Source organism: Plecotus auritus (assembly GCF_963455305.1).
Source record: "Plecotus auritus genome assembly, chromosome: 9".
Taxonomy (NCBI): domain Eukaryota; kingdom Metazoa; phylum Chordata; class Mammalia; order Chiroptera; family Vespertilionidae; genus Plecotus; species Plecotus auritus.
This window is the reverse complement of record NC_137783.1, coordinates 136,377,288-136,391,353: the sequence shown is the minus strand read 5'-3', so window position 1 is coordinate 136,391,353 and position 14,066 is coordinate 136,377,288. Positions and strand designations below refer to the sequence as shown.

The window sequence follows — 14,066 nt, the reverse complement described above, 5'->3', positions numbered from 1 at the left end:
CAAGTGAAAGAAAAAACTATTAGATCTGTCTGCAATGTGAGTGATCAGGAGGTTTGAGATGACACATCAGCCAGCATTTTGAAAGGGCAATGACAAAAAAAAAAAAAAAAATGAAAATGCCTCCTACTTAGACCCTGTGAACTTCAGTTCATTCAAGCAATTGGTTGCAAATCCTCAGTAAATTGGGCACTGTTCTTGTTAGTTTATAGTTGGGATTAAAAGAAAACCCTAAAAATCACAAAATTCCAGTGATGGATCTAGGATTAGAATTCAAGTGGCTATACCACCCTGCCTCCACTCTTCCTCCCATTGTTGCATCTAAGATCCTGCAAATGAACCTGTATTGAGGAGTCTGGCACACTTAGGATAAAATCGTGGTTCCAAAGTGTTGTTATTTTCAATTAATAGTTTTTATTAGGGAGCAGAAAATATGTTTATGAAGTATATAAAGTGATTTCACCTGCATCCTCTAATTTAATCTTCACAGTAGTCCTATGATACAGTGGATACTATCATTGCTTCCATTTATCTCATATGGACTTGACTGATACACCCAAAGGGTAATAAACAGAAGTACATCTTATATATGCTAGCCTGTCAACTCTGTGGATACAGGAATGCTATTCATTTTCTTCACTGTTGTTTACAACACCAAGCTCAGTCAGTGCCTGGCACACAGAAGATATTTGATAATTATTTTTTGAATATATAAATGTATGAGGTCTTCCAACTCTAAATTTTGTTTCTTTCTGTTATATCATTTTGCTTTTCTTTCTTTTTTTTATCGATTTCAGAGAGACAGGGGAAGGGAGAGAGAGAGATAGAAACATCAATGATGAGAGAGAATCATTGATCAGTTGCCTCCTGCATGTCCCACACTGGGGATTGAACCCGCAACCCAAGCATGTGTCCTGACCAGGAGTTGAACTATGACCTCCTGGTTCATACATAGATGCTCAACCCCTGAGCCATGTCAGCTGGGCTCATTTTGCTTTTCTGATATTTCCAATAAATATTCTGGAATAAATTTTATCCCATCTAGGAAACCCACTCTAAAACAAGGTTCCTGAAGTTTAAATGAAACTTCCATAAATACATTTGATGACAAGTCATATTTTGGGCTTTATAATGCATAAGATAATAAAACATTCCCACACCCCCCACCCCCAAGCTTCAATGATGAGCCAGTCATCTGGTCAGGATAAACTGGTCTTTAAGGCCCCTATAGGTAGAAAGCATGCTATAATTGGGTGAGTACTCACTGGTTGATTGTCCATTTTCAGAGATTGTGCCTTGTAAGAAAATCAATAGAAAATAGCTCACAATACTTTGTATGTAGAAAGTCTTCAAATGTTTAGAAAATTTATTTCTGAATCTAAATAATAGATAAACTGTGACTTTTACAGAAAGCTTCTTAATCAGGTTTGCTAAACTCATTGGGAGAAAAATCAGACCTAAGAGTTCCTTAAAATTCTGAGGACATTTCTATAACAATTTAGCCATGACATTATAATGTCATCTAGGAAAGCTGACCTGTTTCCTCAGTGAAACTATCTCCTTTTCGTGTCTTTATGTCAACATCAAGAGATAAGGATAGATCAAGAAAGATAATATAGAATTAGGCAGCATTCCTGGGTCTCTAAGAGGAGCTCAGATCAGGGCTGCCCAGCACTTACATTGCCCAGGAGTCATAACCATCAAGTTGAGTTACGTGTATATACTCCCCTGTGATGCTACACAGCTACTGACCTTACTAGGAACAGGGAGATCTGGATGAAGAGCCTAAATACAACCACAATATTTCTCTATACTGAGTGGGTAATGAACTTAAATTATTAACAGAATTTAGAAGGCACAATCACATGCACAACCAAGCCCCACATAGAGAAGTTTAGGTAATCCTCTGAGCATCTACCAGAAAAGTTGAATTCTAAGAAAAGATAAGCTTTCCCCCTTCTATAAGAAGCTTTTTCAGGTATAAAATGCACTAGAATGAGCACAGGTCTCTTCACTACTTCAACAGGCTGTGTGGACCACCCCATCTGACAGAGTGGAACACAGATCGGTCTTCAGTCCCTGAGATGTGTATAGTTCTTTGTGCTAAGGTCACCCCCAAAACTGGTGTTTACAGCCAAGGATGTCATTCCACTGATGAGGTTAAACATGAGATCTCATTTCTTTCTTTCTTTTTTTTTTCAGATTCCTATTGATGGGAGCTAAATGTGAGTGTAAAACCTAAAGTACTGCATTTTAAAATTTCAGTACCAAGAAGTCACCAGGAAGAGAAAACATTAGCAGAATGATAAAAAATAATAATAACTGACATTAAATAAAGCTTTTTGGGAAATAATCAGACTGAGGTGTCCAAGAGAAGCAAAATTAAATGGACTGTGAGTCTGAACTATAATATTGGAATATTGCATAGAAAAGATCACATACAGGGCTTAATGAATCTACACTAATTGACTAAATGAATGAATGATAGGATAGATGAACAAAGAAAGGAATGTCAACCAGCCCCCAAACACTTGCAAGTGGCCTAGAATCTTGGAAATCTACACAATTAGTCTGTCCATTTAGAATCCTCCCCTAATTTCCTTTCTAGATAAGAATTTAGGCCCAACAAGTCTTCCTCTTAGCAACAGTCCTGTGGATGGCATCTTTGACCTCCTTGTTCCTCAAGCTGTAGATAAGTGGGTTTAACATGGGGATCACTGCTGTGTAAAACACGGACACCACTTTATTGATATCCAGGGAGAAACTTGCACTAGGTCTTACATAGATAAAGAAAAGAGTACCATACAGGATAGAGACGGCTGTAAGGTGAGAAGAGCAGGTGGAAAAGGCTTTGCGCCTCCCATCGGCAGAGTGGATCTTCAGGATGGCAGTGAGGATGTAAATGTAGGAGACCATGATAGTCAGACCACTGAAGACTCCCACAGCTCCAGCCACGACGAAAACTACCAACTTAGTGAGCTCAGTATCCGCACATGCAAGAGAAAGCAGGGGGGACACATCACAGAAAAAATGATTGATGACATTGGAGCCACAAAAAGGGAGACGAAATGTGTTCGTTGTATGAGTCATGGTGTTCATAAACCCGAAGACATAGGGACCAACCACCAGCTGAATACAGAGTCTCTGAGACATGGCAACTGAGTACAATAGTGGGTTGCAGATAGCTACATAGCGGTCATAGGCCATGGATGCCAAGAGAAAACACTCTGCTGCCACAAAGAACCCAAAGAACCACTGCTGCAAAGCACATCCTAAGAAAGAGATGACTTTCCTCTTCACAAAGAAGTCAGTGAGCATCTTAGGGCTCACGACTGAGGAGAAGCAGATGTCCACAAAGGACAAGTGGCTGAGGAAAAAGTACATAGGTGTGTGAAGGCGGTTATCAATCCGTATCAGAATAATCATACCCAAGTTTCCTATGAGGTTGATAATGTAGAAACTCAGAAAGAGCAGGAAGAGAAAGACCTGCAATTGGGGTTTGTAATTCAAACCTGTGAAAATGAACTCGGTGATCCTTGTGTAGTTTTCATTGGCCATTGAATGGTTGTGGTTTCCACCAGAAGAGCAGAGAAGTCACAGCAGATTTGGAAAACATATCTTCAAAAATAAGACCCAGAAGCTGAAAGAGTGTTAGGAGTGACATGAATTAGTTACATGCTACTGCTGGGAATGCAAAATGAAATATAGACCAGAGCAAAAGATTAGCCCTGCAGCTATAATATTTAAGCCATCAATACAAAGGAGAAAAAATAAAAGCCTTTAAATAAGAGCAGCTTGCTCAAGGTCCTCTCAGTTGACTAACTGAGCATAGGTGGTTTCAGAATAGATATTTATTAACTCCCACTTTAGTGAACATCAACTGGGTTTACCATATGGCCACATACCTGGTGAAATGTTACAGGAGAGTGGAAGTGAGGCAAACTAGAGAAGGAATGAGCAGCCACTCATATTTAGGCCATTTTTTTTTGCATTTTGTGATTATAACCTAAGATTAAATGCATTTTATCCAACTGCTCTGGCATCCACTTCCTCTCATCCCAGGAGAGTTATTTTTCTTCTTCTGTGAAGCAAGAATAATAATAGTGAAACAATCTTGTAAATGGTTGTGAGGATTAAATGAGACAACACATCCAAAGCATTTAACAGTTTTATTGAGCATCTAAAAAGTACAAACTAATTATTAGTATTTTTACCTTACATACTCTTTTTAATAAATCTGCAAGCTAAACGTCATTATCTCATCTTATATAAGAGGAAAATCGAAGCTCAATCCACATTTATAATCTAGTGACTGGCAGAGGTGGGCTTTGAGACACCTGTCAAAATGGTCTGTGCTCTTCCCTTTCTCACACTAAATTTTTTATGTCTTCACAATTCCTTTCATTTAAAAAGGATCCAAAAATCATTCCAATATCAATACAAGATAATGCATTCTGGTTTCCTATTTCTGGTGTTGAGTTTATAGCCAGTGGCCATTAGTGGGAAGCCCATAAGATCATAGAAAGTGTTGAGTTTAGGTAACACTTTTATGGCAGCAGTACAGGGAAGAAATTTGAAACAGAGCCTACATTCTCCCACTTCTGTATCTCCTAAGATTCTTATGTCACCTACTATAAGGGTGACCTTGATTAAGTCAGCTAATCTCTATGAACCTTGAATGCTTCATTCATTCAATGTAGTTAAAACTATTGTTTTTGATCGCTGAGAATTCTCACCCACATAGAATAAGAGAATAAATGTACAGGTGCTCAGAAAGCTACTTATACTTTACTTTTTAAAAAATTTATGAGTCCAGGAATATCAGAGTCCAACATTAGACTTATGCTAGACACTTTTCCTTCAGTTTTCCAATTTGAAATTTATTATTTGACTAGCAAGACCTCCTCTAGTGCCAAAAATACAGTTTACATTATATCCTTGGCTTTGGGAGAATTAAAGAGAAAGATGAAATGGCCAGTCAAACTGTTTACTCATCACATTCACCTCTTGCATAAACCTCTTCAAGAGTCTATTAGCTCCTCCAGGATCAGTCACACTCCATATCTCAGTCTTCCACTTGACAGTTGCCTGAAGCTCCTCAACTCTTTTTTATCAGTCTTGGTTTCTGCACCTGACCAAGCCTTCTACCCCTCTATGCACATTTTAGTTTCTCAGTTTCTCTTTTTTTATTTGATGCTTAGAATAGAATCCAGTTCTCTATACAGGTCAACCCACAGAGTTGGGGATACAATTGGCTCTCATGTTCAGAGCACTTGGATAATACCAACACATCCTATGTTAGTCTTCCTTTAGCAAAGAAATTACCCAGTTTTAGACAGAGATGGAGTAAATTCAGGACTATCTTTTCCCCTTACCTTGTTGCTAAAATATCTGTCTAATTTCATACTTAGTTTGATCTAGTTTCAGAACTTAAATTTATCTCTACATAAATGCTCTCATCTTAGGTCTTGCTCAACATCCAACAAAGATGAAGATCATGCTGACCCTGGCCATGAACCAAATATATAATTTATTTTTAAGTTTACTCAAAATAATTTATGCTCTTTTGAACTTGTTAAAAATCAAGTAGAATGAAGAATAGATGATTTAGAAGATCTCAACTTACATTCTAATAGGTTCCCTCCCTCTTCTTTCAAGATGACAAGCAGAACTAAAGTAAAAATGAGCCAACTTTCTCCGGTTTCATTCCTTCCCTTAACATGGGAATGGGGCAGAATTGTCAATGGTCGTTTGATTTTATTCTTTCTCTTCTTCCAAAAAGAAATTATGGATGACTCAGTATAAAATATATTCAGTCTTCATTGGTTAGATAAAAGTTCCTTGAAAAGTTGCATCATCTCAGTCTCTTGAAAATGCTTTGTCCCCAAAGCATGCCATATCTTGGGAATGAGGCCACTAAGGGAAAGTGCAATTAAAGCTTTGCTTCATATCCTAAGTGAGTCCAATGAGATCTGTTTTCTAATCATTTAAAGTTTGTTTCTAACTGGATATAGACTTTCTACTACTTCAAGTTATGGGTGGGCTAAGCAAGGAAACTCTATGGAATCCTTTGCAAATTAAAGTACAGAGAGCGTAGTACCCCTCTCTCTTCTGCATTAATGTCTTGGAAACAAGTGCTAAGAATGAAGAAAATGGACTTTCTTCAGATGTACCACCTGCTGCATGTTGCCAAAGAAATAATTTTTCAGGATTTTGTTCAAAATATGTAAAGAGTTTAACTATTGTAAGCTAGAACTAGAAAAGAAAAACTTATGATAATGTATTAATTTGTCCTTAGAATTTAGCAATTACATCTGAACTGTTAGCCTATGGCAAAAGAAAATACATTTTTTATTTCCAAGAAATATGCTTCACTTCCAAGTCAAAACAGAGTCAGTGTGGAAATTTGAATTTTAGTTCTAGCCTGGGTAAGAAAGAAAAAACACACACGCAAGTCTTTCAGCATGAAATACAATTCCTTACTCTATAGGTTTTGTTGGTTAGTTTTGTTTACTTTTCAATTTCTTAACATGCTGCTTTAATCTTTTTTATTAAATTAATTGAGGTGGCATTGGTTAATAAGATTATACAGATTTCAAGTGTAGAATTCAATGCTATATCTTCTGTATATTGGATGGTGTTCCCACCACCCAAAGTCAAATTGCCTTCTGTCACCATATATTTGACTCCCTTTACCTTTTACTACTACTCCCCATCCCCTTCCCTCTGATAACCACCAGACTATTGTCTACATCTGTGAGTTTTTGTTTTTCTTATTTGTTCATTTGTTGCTTTCAGTTTTATATTCCACATATGAATGAAATCATATGGTTCTTAACTTTTTCTGTCTGACTTATTTTGCTTAGCATGAGATTCTCAAGACCTATCCATGTTGTCACAAATGACAATATTTCATCTTTTCTTATGGCTGAGTGGTATCCCATTGTATATATGTACCACATCTTCTTTATCCAATCATCTATCAAAGGACACTTTGGATGTTTCCATGTTTTAGCCACTGAGAGCCAAAAAATAAGCCCACATGTATGTATATGGACAAATAATTTTTAACAAAGGAGACAAAAACAATGGAGAAAAGAAAGCCTCTTCAATAAATGGCACTGAGAAAATTGGAAAGCCACATGCAAAAGAATGAAGCTAGACTACTATTAGTTCCCAAAAACAAAAGTTAACTCAAAATGGATCAAAGAATTAAATATAATACCTGAAACAATAAATTATATAGAAGAAAACATAGGTACTAAATTTATGGACCTTGGTCTTAGAGAGGGTTTTATGAATTTGACCCCAAAGGTAAGAAAAATAAAGGCAAAAATAAATGAATGGAGCTATATCAAATCAAAAAGCTTCTGCACAACAAAAGAAACCACCAACAATACGAAAAGGCAACAAACTAAATTGGAGAAGATTATTTGCAAACAATAGCGCTGACAAATATATATAAAGAACTCATACAACTTAACACCAAAGAAACAAACAGTCCAATGAAAAATGGGCAGGGCGTCTGGGCCTGTGTTTCCCAGTAGTTAAAGCATCGGCCCATTAAATTCCCCATCAATGACATATACCTGGATTGCAGGTTCCATCCCTGGGTCTAGTCGGGGTGTGTACAAGAGGCAACCAATCAATGTGTCTCTCTCACATCCACATTTCTCTCACTCTCACTCTCCACCTCCCTCCCTCCCTTGAACTCTCTCTAAAAATCAGTGGAAAAAATATCCTTGGATGAAGATTAACAAAGAAAAAGGGGGGGTAGAGGATGTGAATAGACATTTCTTCGAAGAAGACACCCAAATGGCCAACAGATATATAAGATGCTCAACTTCTCTAGCTATTAAAGAAATGCTCATCAAAACTTTGATGAGATACCACCTATCAGAATGGCTATTATCAACTAGACAAGTAATAACAAGTGTAAGAAAGGTTGTGGAGAAACCTCTCATTCACTCCTGGCGTGAATGTAAACTGGTACAACCACTATGGAAAACAGTATAGAGGCTCATTTAAAAAATCCTATTTTGGGTTTCTACCTGAAAATTTGGAAACATTTATTCACAAAGATATGTGCTGTAATAATTTAAAACAATTTTTTCTATAAAAGCTTAAATTTCTATAACTTTCTGTGGATTCAATATGAAAGAACTTTTTACTGAGGTATAATGGACATATAACATTATATTAGTTTCAGGTGTACAACATAATAATTCCATATTTGTATATATTGCAAAATGATTACCACAATAGGTCTAATTAACATCCATCCTTATGCATAATTACAAAATATTTTTTCTTTTTTTCTTTTTTTAGCTTCTTTATTTTATTTTTTTTTAGTTTAAAAAAAACTTTATTTTTTTATTTTTTTTAATTGTTTGAAGTATTACAAATAGTAGTACATATGTCTCCTTTTTTTTTCCCATTGACCTCCCCCCTGCCTCCCCTTCCCCCCAGTACATGCCTTTACCTGCCCCCCCCACCGTGTCTTTTATCCATTGGTTATGCTTATATGCATGCGTACAAGCCCTTCAGTTGATCTCTTACAGCCCCCAAAAAAACCTCCTCTGCCTTCCCGCTGTAGTTTGACAGTCTGTTCAATGCTTCTTTGCCTCTGTATCTATTTTTCCCCTTTTCTTTCCTTTAAAAAATCTTGCCTCTGCAGACTAGAAATAAACGTATAATAACAAAAAATGTTTGAGTCCCAATTTCAATGTCCAACAGTTCTGAGTCCCCGTTTCAATGTCAAACAGTTCCTTAAGTGTACATGTCAGCAATGATATCTGGATGGTGGGCACATGGTGGCAATGCAGGTCCGACCCTCTCTGGTTTGGTCCTAGGCAAGCTGCTGCATCGCAAAATAATCTTTAAGTATGAAGGTAATCATAACTCGCTACTCAAAAAAATGGGAAAAATCAAACAACTCCCAGTCCTATTACAATATTAATAATAAAGAATAAATAACTAAAGTACAGCATCTAAAGAGTTTTAAGGGGTGAAATAAATGACTACAGTTAATAATATTGTATTACATATTTTAAAGTGGCTGAGTAAATCTTAAAAGTCCTTATCATAAGAAAAAATATTATTATAAAAATAATATTATTATCAAAATATTTTTTCTTATTGCTGAAACCGGTTTGGCTCAGTGGATAGAGCGTCGGCCTGCGGACTGAAGGGTCCCGGGTTCGATTCCGGTCAAGGGCATGTGCCTTGGTTGCGGGCACATCCCCAGTGGGGGGTGTGCAGGAGGCAGCTGATTGATGTTTCTTTCTCATCGATGTTTCTGGCTCTCTATCCCTCTCCCTTCCTCTCTGTAAAATATCAATAAAATATATTTAAAAAATATATATATATTTTTTCTTATGATAAGGACTTTTAAGATTTACTCAGCCACTTTAAAATATGTAATACAATATTATTAACTGTAGTCATTTATTTCACCCCTTAAAACTCTTTAGATGCTGTACTTTAGTTATTTATTCTTTATTATTAATATTGTTAAGAGGACTGGGAGTTATGATTACCTTCATACTTAAAGATTATTTTATTCGGTAAAAAAAAAAGGAATTTCTATCATTTGCAACAACATGGATGGAACTGGAGAGCATTATGCTAAGTGAAATAAGTCAGTCAGAGAAAGATAAATATCACATGATCTCACTCATCTATGGGAAATAATGAACAACATAAATTGATGAACAAAAACATACCCAGAGACAGGGAAGCATCGATCAGACTGTCAAACCTCAGAGGTAAGGTAGGGGAGGGTGGGGGTAAGGGGGAGAGATCAACCAAAGGACTTGTATGCATGCATATAAGCCTAACTAATGGACACAGACAACAGGGGGGTGAGGGCATGAGTTGGGGGGGAGGTAATGGGAGGATGAGGACAAATATGTAATACCTTAATCAATAAAGAAATTAAAATGCAAAAATGAGATTATTTTATTAACTTTACAAGTGAAAAATTTCCTCTAGGGTCTGGGGACTTCTTTTTATCTATTTTTGTCTAAAACACAGTGAAAGTTTTAAATCTAAACATTTGAGGTTTTGTTGCTGTGAAAAATATTTTATAGCTTTGATAATCCCTCTGTTTCAATTGCTCTGACTTATCCCAGAAGGAAGTAAGGAAAGAAATGAAAGTGTGGTTTAGTGAATATAGCTGTTCAAAATGTGCATTCAATGTAATTATGTCATCCCTCTTGGATGGGGAGGAGAGGGCATTCAGCTCTCTCTGGATTCTGCAGTAGTCCATATTAGTCACCTTTATACATAGAGTCAGGTGCTGATGCAGGGAAGGAACTCAAGCATCAGAGAAAGACATGATCTCACTTATATGTGGAATCTAATGAACAAAATAAACTGATGAACAAAATAGATACATAGAAGTATGAAACAGACTGACGAGTCTCAGATGGAAGGTGGGAGAGGAAGAGGGAAGAGATTAACCAAAGAATTTATATGCATATATGCATAACCCATGGACACACACAATAGTGCCCTGAAGGCCTGGGAGGGGAGCACAGGAGTGGGGTGGAGGGGGTCAATGTGGGGAAAAAAGGGGACACCTATAATACTTTCAATAATAAAGATACATTTTTTTAAATGAAAAATATAGAAATAATAATAATTTTAATTACATAATTTTATTTATTTTTAAAGTAGGAAACAACACTAGGAAAAATATTTACAGCTAATGTTACAAAGCCTTTTTATTTATTATCATTATGAAAGTCTTTTTATTTATTATTATGATAATAGAAGGACTTATAAGTATTGGATGGAGTAAAGATCTCTGAACTATGTGTTTCTAGAACAGGTGTGCAATAATAAATTCTGTTACATATCATGGAAAAATCATTCCTCACCCTTTATACATTAGTTTTACAATTTGAAAGGTAAGAATGTTAGCTTATATCAGAAACTAAATTTTTATGTGCCATGCACTTTAAAAATCCTGATGAAAGATCCAGTTCTTTCCTGTGGAATGAATATACTTAAATGTGTGGCCCAAACACACAAAACTTGTGTATGATTTCACAGCTCTCAAAAATTAATAATTAGACTTTGAAAGCTATTTTTTCAAGCCTACTGTCTTTATAATGCTTTCAATTATTAAAGTAAACGTTCATTGTGAATGAGAAGCTGATGCTGCTATCTAGTGGCAAAGTTTAAAATCATTTTTAAGAACTATTAGGGTTTTTTCCCTAGGATTGCTGCCTAGCCTTTATTTGAACACATTCTATATTTGCTGAGACCATATTAACAGGGGATGACTAAAGAGCAAAATGAGGAGAAAAATATGTTTCATGAAGAAAGTGAAGATATGTATGTCACAGGTACTGAAAGCACGTATTATAAAACATACTTTGGCCCTCATGTTCTAAAATAACATTAAATATTTAAAACTAATTTTTTATAGAGCAAGAATATTGTTTTAATCCTCACCTGAGGACATGTTTTTATTTATTTTATTTTATTTATTTTTAGAGAAAAAGAAAAGGAGATGGAGAGAGAGAGAGACAAAGAAACACCTATGCTGGAGAGAAACATCGATCCGTGGCTTCCCTTACACACTCTAACTGGGGATCAAACCCACCACTTGGCTATGTGCCCTGGCCAGGAATCAAACTTGCAACCTTTTGTTACATGGAACAATTCTCCAACCAACTGAGCCGCACTGGCCAGGGCCAAACTAAATTTTTAAGAATTGAGGATATAAGGTCATTTTGAAGGAATCTTTATTAACACAAAGTTGAAGAAACAGTATTAGCCTTAAAAATTAATGATTAGTACAGGGGTGGGCAAACTTTTTGACTCGAGGGCCACAATGGGTTCTTAAACTGGACCGGAGGGCCGGAACAAAAGCATGGATGGAGTGTTTGTGTGAACTAATATAAATGCAAAGTAAAGGAGCGGAGGGGAGAGCAAGAGAACCCTCCGCTCTTTAGGCTCCGTGGGCCGGATAGAACAGCCGAATGGGCCGGATCCGGCCCACAGTCCGTAGTTTGCCCACGGCTGGATTAGTATTTTGAACCCAAGTCATTACCCAACACAGACACCAAAACTGGCAAAAGGCATGGTGAAATAAATAAAACAGACCAAAAAAAGTTTAGAGCATTAGAGATTATTTACAAACTTCAAAGTCAGTGAACTAATATGAAATGTCTTTTAAGGAAGAACTTCGAAGAGGAGATAGAGTGTAGATCTCAGAGAGTTTTACAATTGTAAAGAAATATGGCCCATATCCTCATTTCCTAGATTTGTTGCTATGTTCAAGGGGGAAAAAAAGCACAGAGTTATGGTTGAAAGAATATGGTGCCTGGAAAAGTTAAACTGTGAGACAAATTATGAGGTCCTGGACAACCCATTGACTCTTTGTGGCTGTCCAGGTCATCTTCCATGAAAAAGGAATTAGTGCCCTGTCTATGACACAAAAATTAATAATAATAGTAATAACTAGCTTTTTATTAAATATTTATAATCCATTCTTCACTTAACATGCACTATGTATGTAATTGCAGTGGCAAAATACCAATTAGTTATTACTGTGAGCAGAGAGTATCTATCTATACTAATAAAAGGGTAATATGCTAATTAGACAGAGAGATCTTCCAGATATCCTTTCGGACAAAGCCATGGTGGCGGGGCCAAGGCAGAGGTGGTTAGAGGTGATCAGACCAGGAAGGGAGGGCAGTTGGGAGTGATCAGGCTGGCAGTGGGGGGCAGTTGGGGGCAAGCAGGCCAGCAGGAGGGCCATTGGGGGTGAGCAGGCCAGCAGGGGGTGGGAAGTTGGGGGCAAGCAGGCTGGCAGGGGTGCAGTTGGGGGCAATCAGGCTGGCAGGGTGGGGCCATTGAGGATGAGCAGGCCTGCAGAGGGGAAGTTGGGGGTGAGAAGGCCAGCAGGGGAGCAGTTGGGGGCGAGCAGGCCGCAGGCAGAGTGGTTAGGGGCAATCAGGCAGGCAGGCAGGTGAGCATTTAGGAGCCAGTGGTCCCGGATTGTGAGAGGGATGTCCGACTGCCGTTTTAGGCCTGATCCCTGCGGGCAGTCGGACATCCCCCAAGGGGTTCCAGATTGGAGAGGGTGCATGCCGGGCTGAGGGACACCCCTCATGCACGAATTTTGTGCACCAGACCACTAGTATATATAAAAGCCCAGACTGGTCAACCAAACAACCGGTCACTATGACACGCACTGACCACCAGGGGGAAGACACTCAACACAGGAGCTGCCCCCTGGTGGTCAGTGTGCTCCCACAGCAGGAGCGCCACTCAGCTGACCAGGATGAGTGGGCCAGGATGAGCGGAGCGGCTCCTCCCCAGATCCCTGCAGGCCACGCCTAGGGACCCCATGGGTGCACAAACCTAGTAGGGGATATAAAAGGTCTTTGTTAAATGTCTACTCCAAACACAGAGGCAGTATTAGAGAATACAATCATTACACACTTCCTGAATAATTCACTCTTTTTCATTATTATTGATATATAATTGACATGTAGCATTGTGTTAATCCACAACATACAACATCATGATTTTATATATGTATAGATTGTGAAATGATTACCAAAACACATGTAGTTAACATCTGTTACCTCACATAGTTACAATTTTTTCTTGTGATGAGAAATGTTAGAATCTAATCTCTTAGCAACTTATGAATATGCAATACAGTATTGTTAAATATAGTCACCATGCTGTACATTACATCCCCAGAGCTTATATATCATGTAGTGGAAGTCTTTACCTTTTGGCATAATACACTTTTTAAGTTTATGTTTAAAAGTCAAGGTCAAGTTTACAGACAATTGATGGATCTCAACAACTTGTAAAGCAAAACTGAAGTATTATTAAGTCACTGGTTATGACTATAGCATGTAGAATTTAACAAAGAACTTCTCCTTTCCTACTCACATAACTTGAGAATAGTTTTAAAATTTTGGAGTTCAATAATCCTCAGTTTAAAGCTCTCCTATTCATTCCTGCTGAATGAGAAAATCAAACTGAAAAAATATATATAACCTAAAGACATTAGATGACTTGTCAATTACACAGAA

At 37.4% G+C, this 14,066-nt stretch overlaps 1 protein-coding gene across 1 annotated transcript; it reads right to left on the bottom strand.

Moving 5' to 3' along the window:
• Positions 1–2,613: 2,613 nt before the first annotated feature.
• Positions 2,614–3,555, bottom strand: LOC308258017 (olfactory receptor 5G9-like; the record flags this gene model as incomplete). Its single annotated transcript, XM_080688248.1, has 1 exon — positions 2,614–3,555. One exon carries the CDS (start codon positions 3,553–3,555, stop codon positions 2,614–2,616), a length of 942 nt encoding a protein of 313 aa, XP_080544374.1.
• Between the last annotated feature and the right edge of the window lie 10,511 nt (positions 3,556–14,066).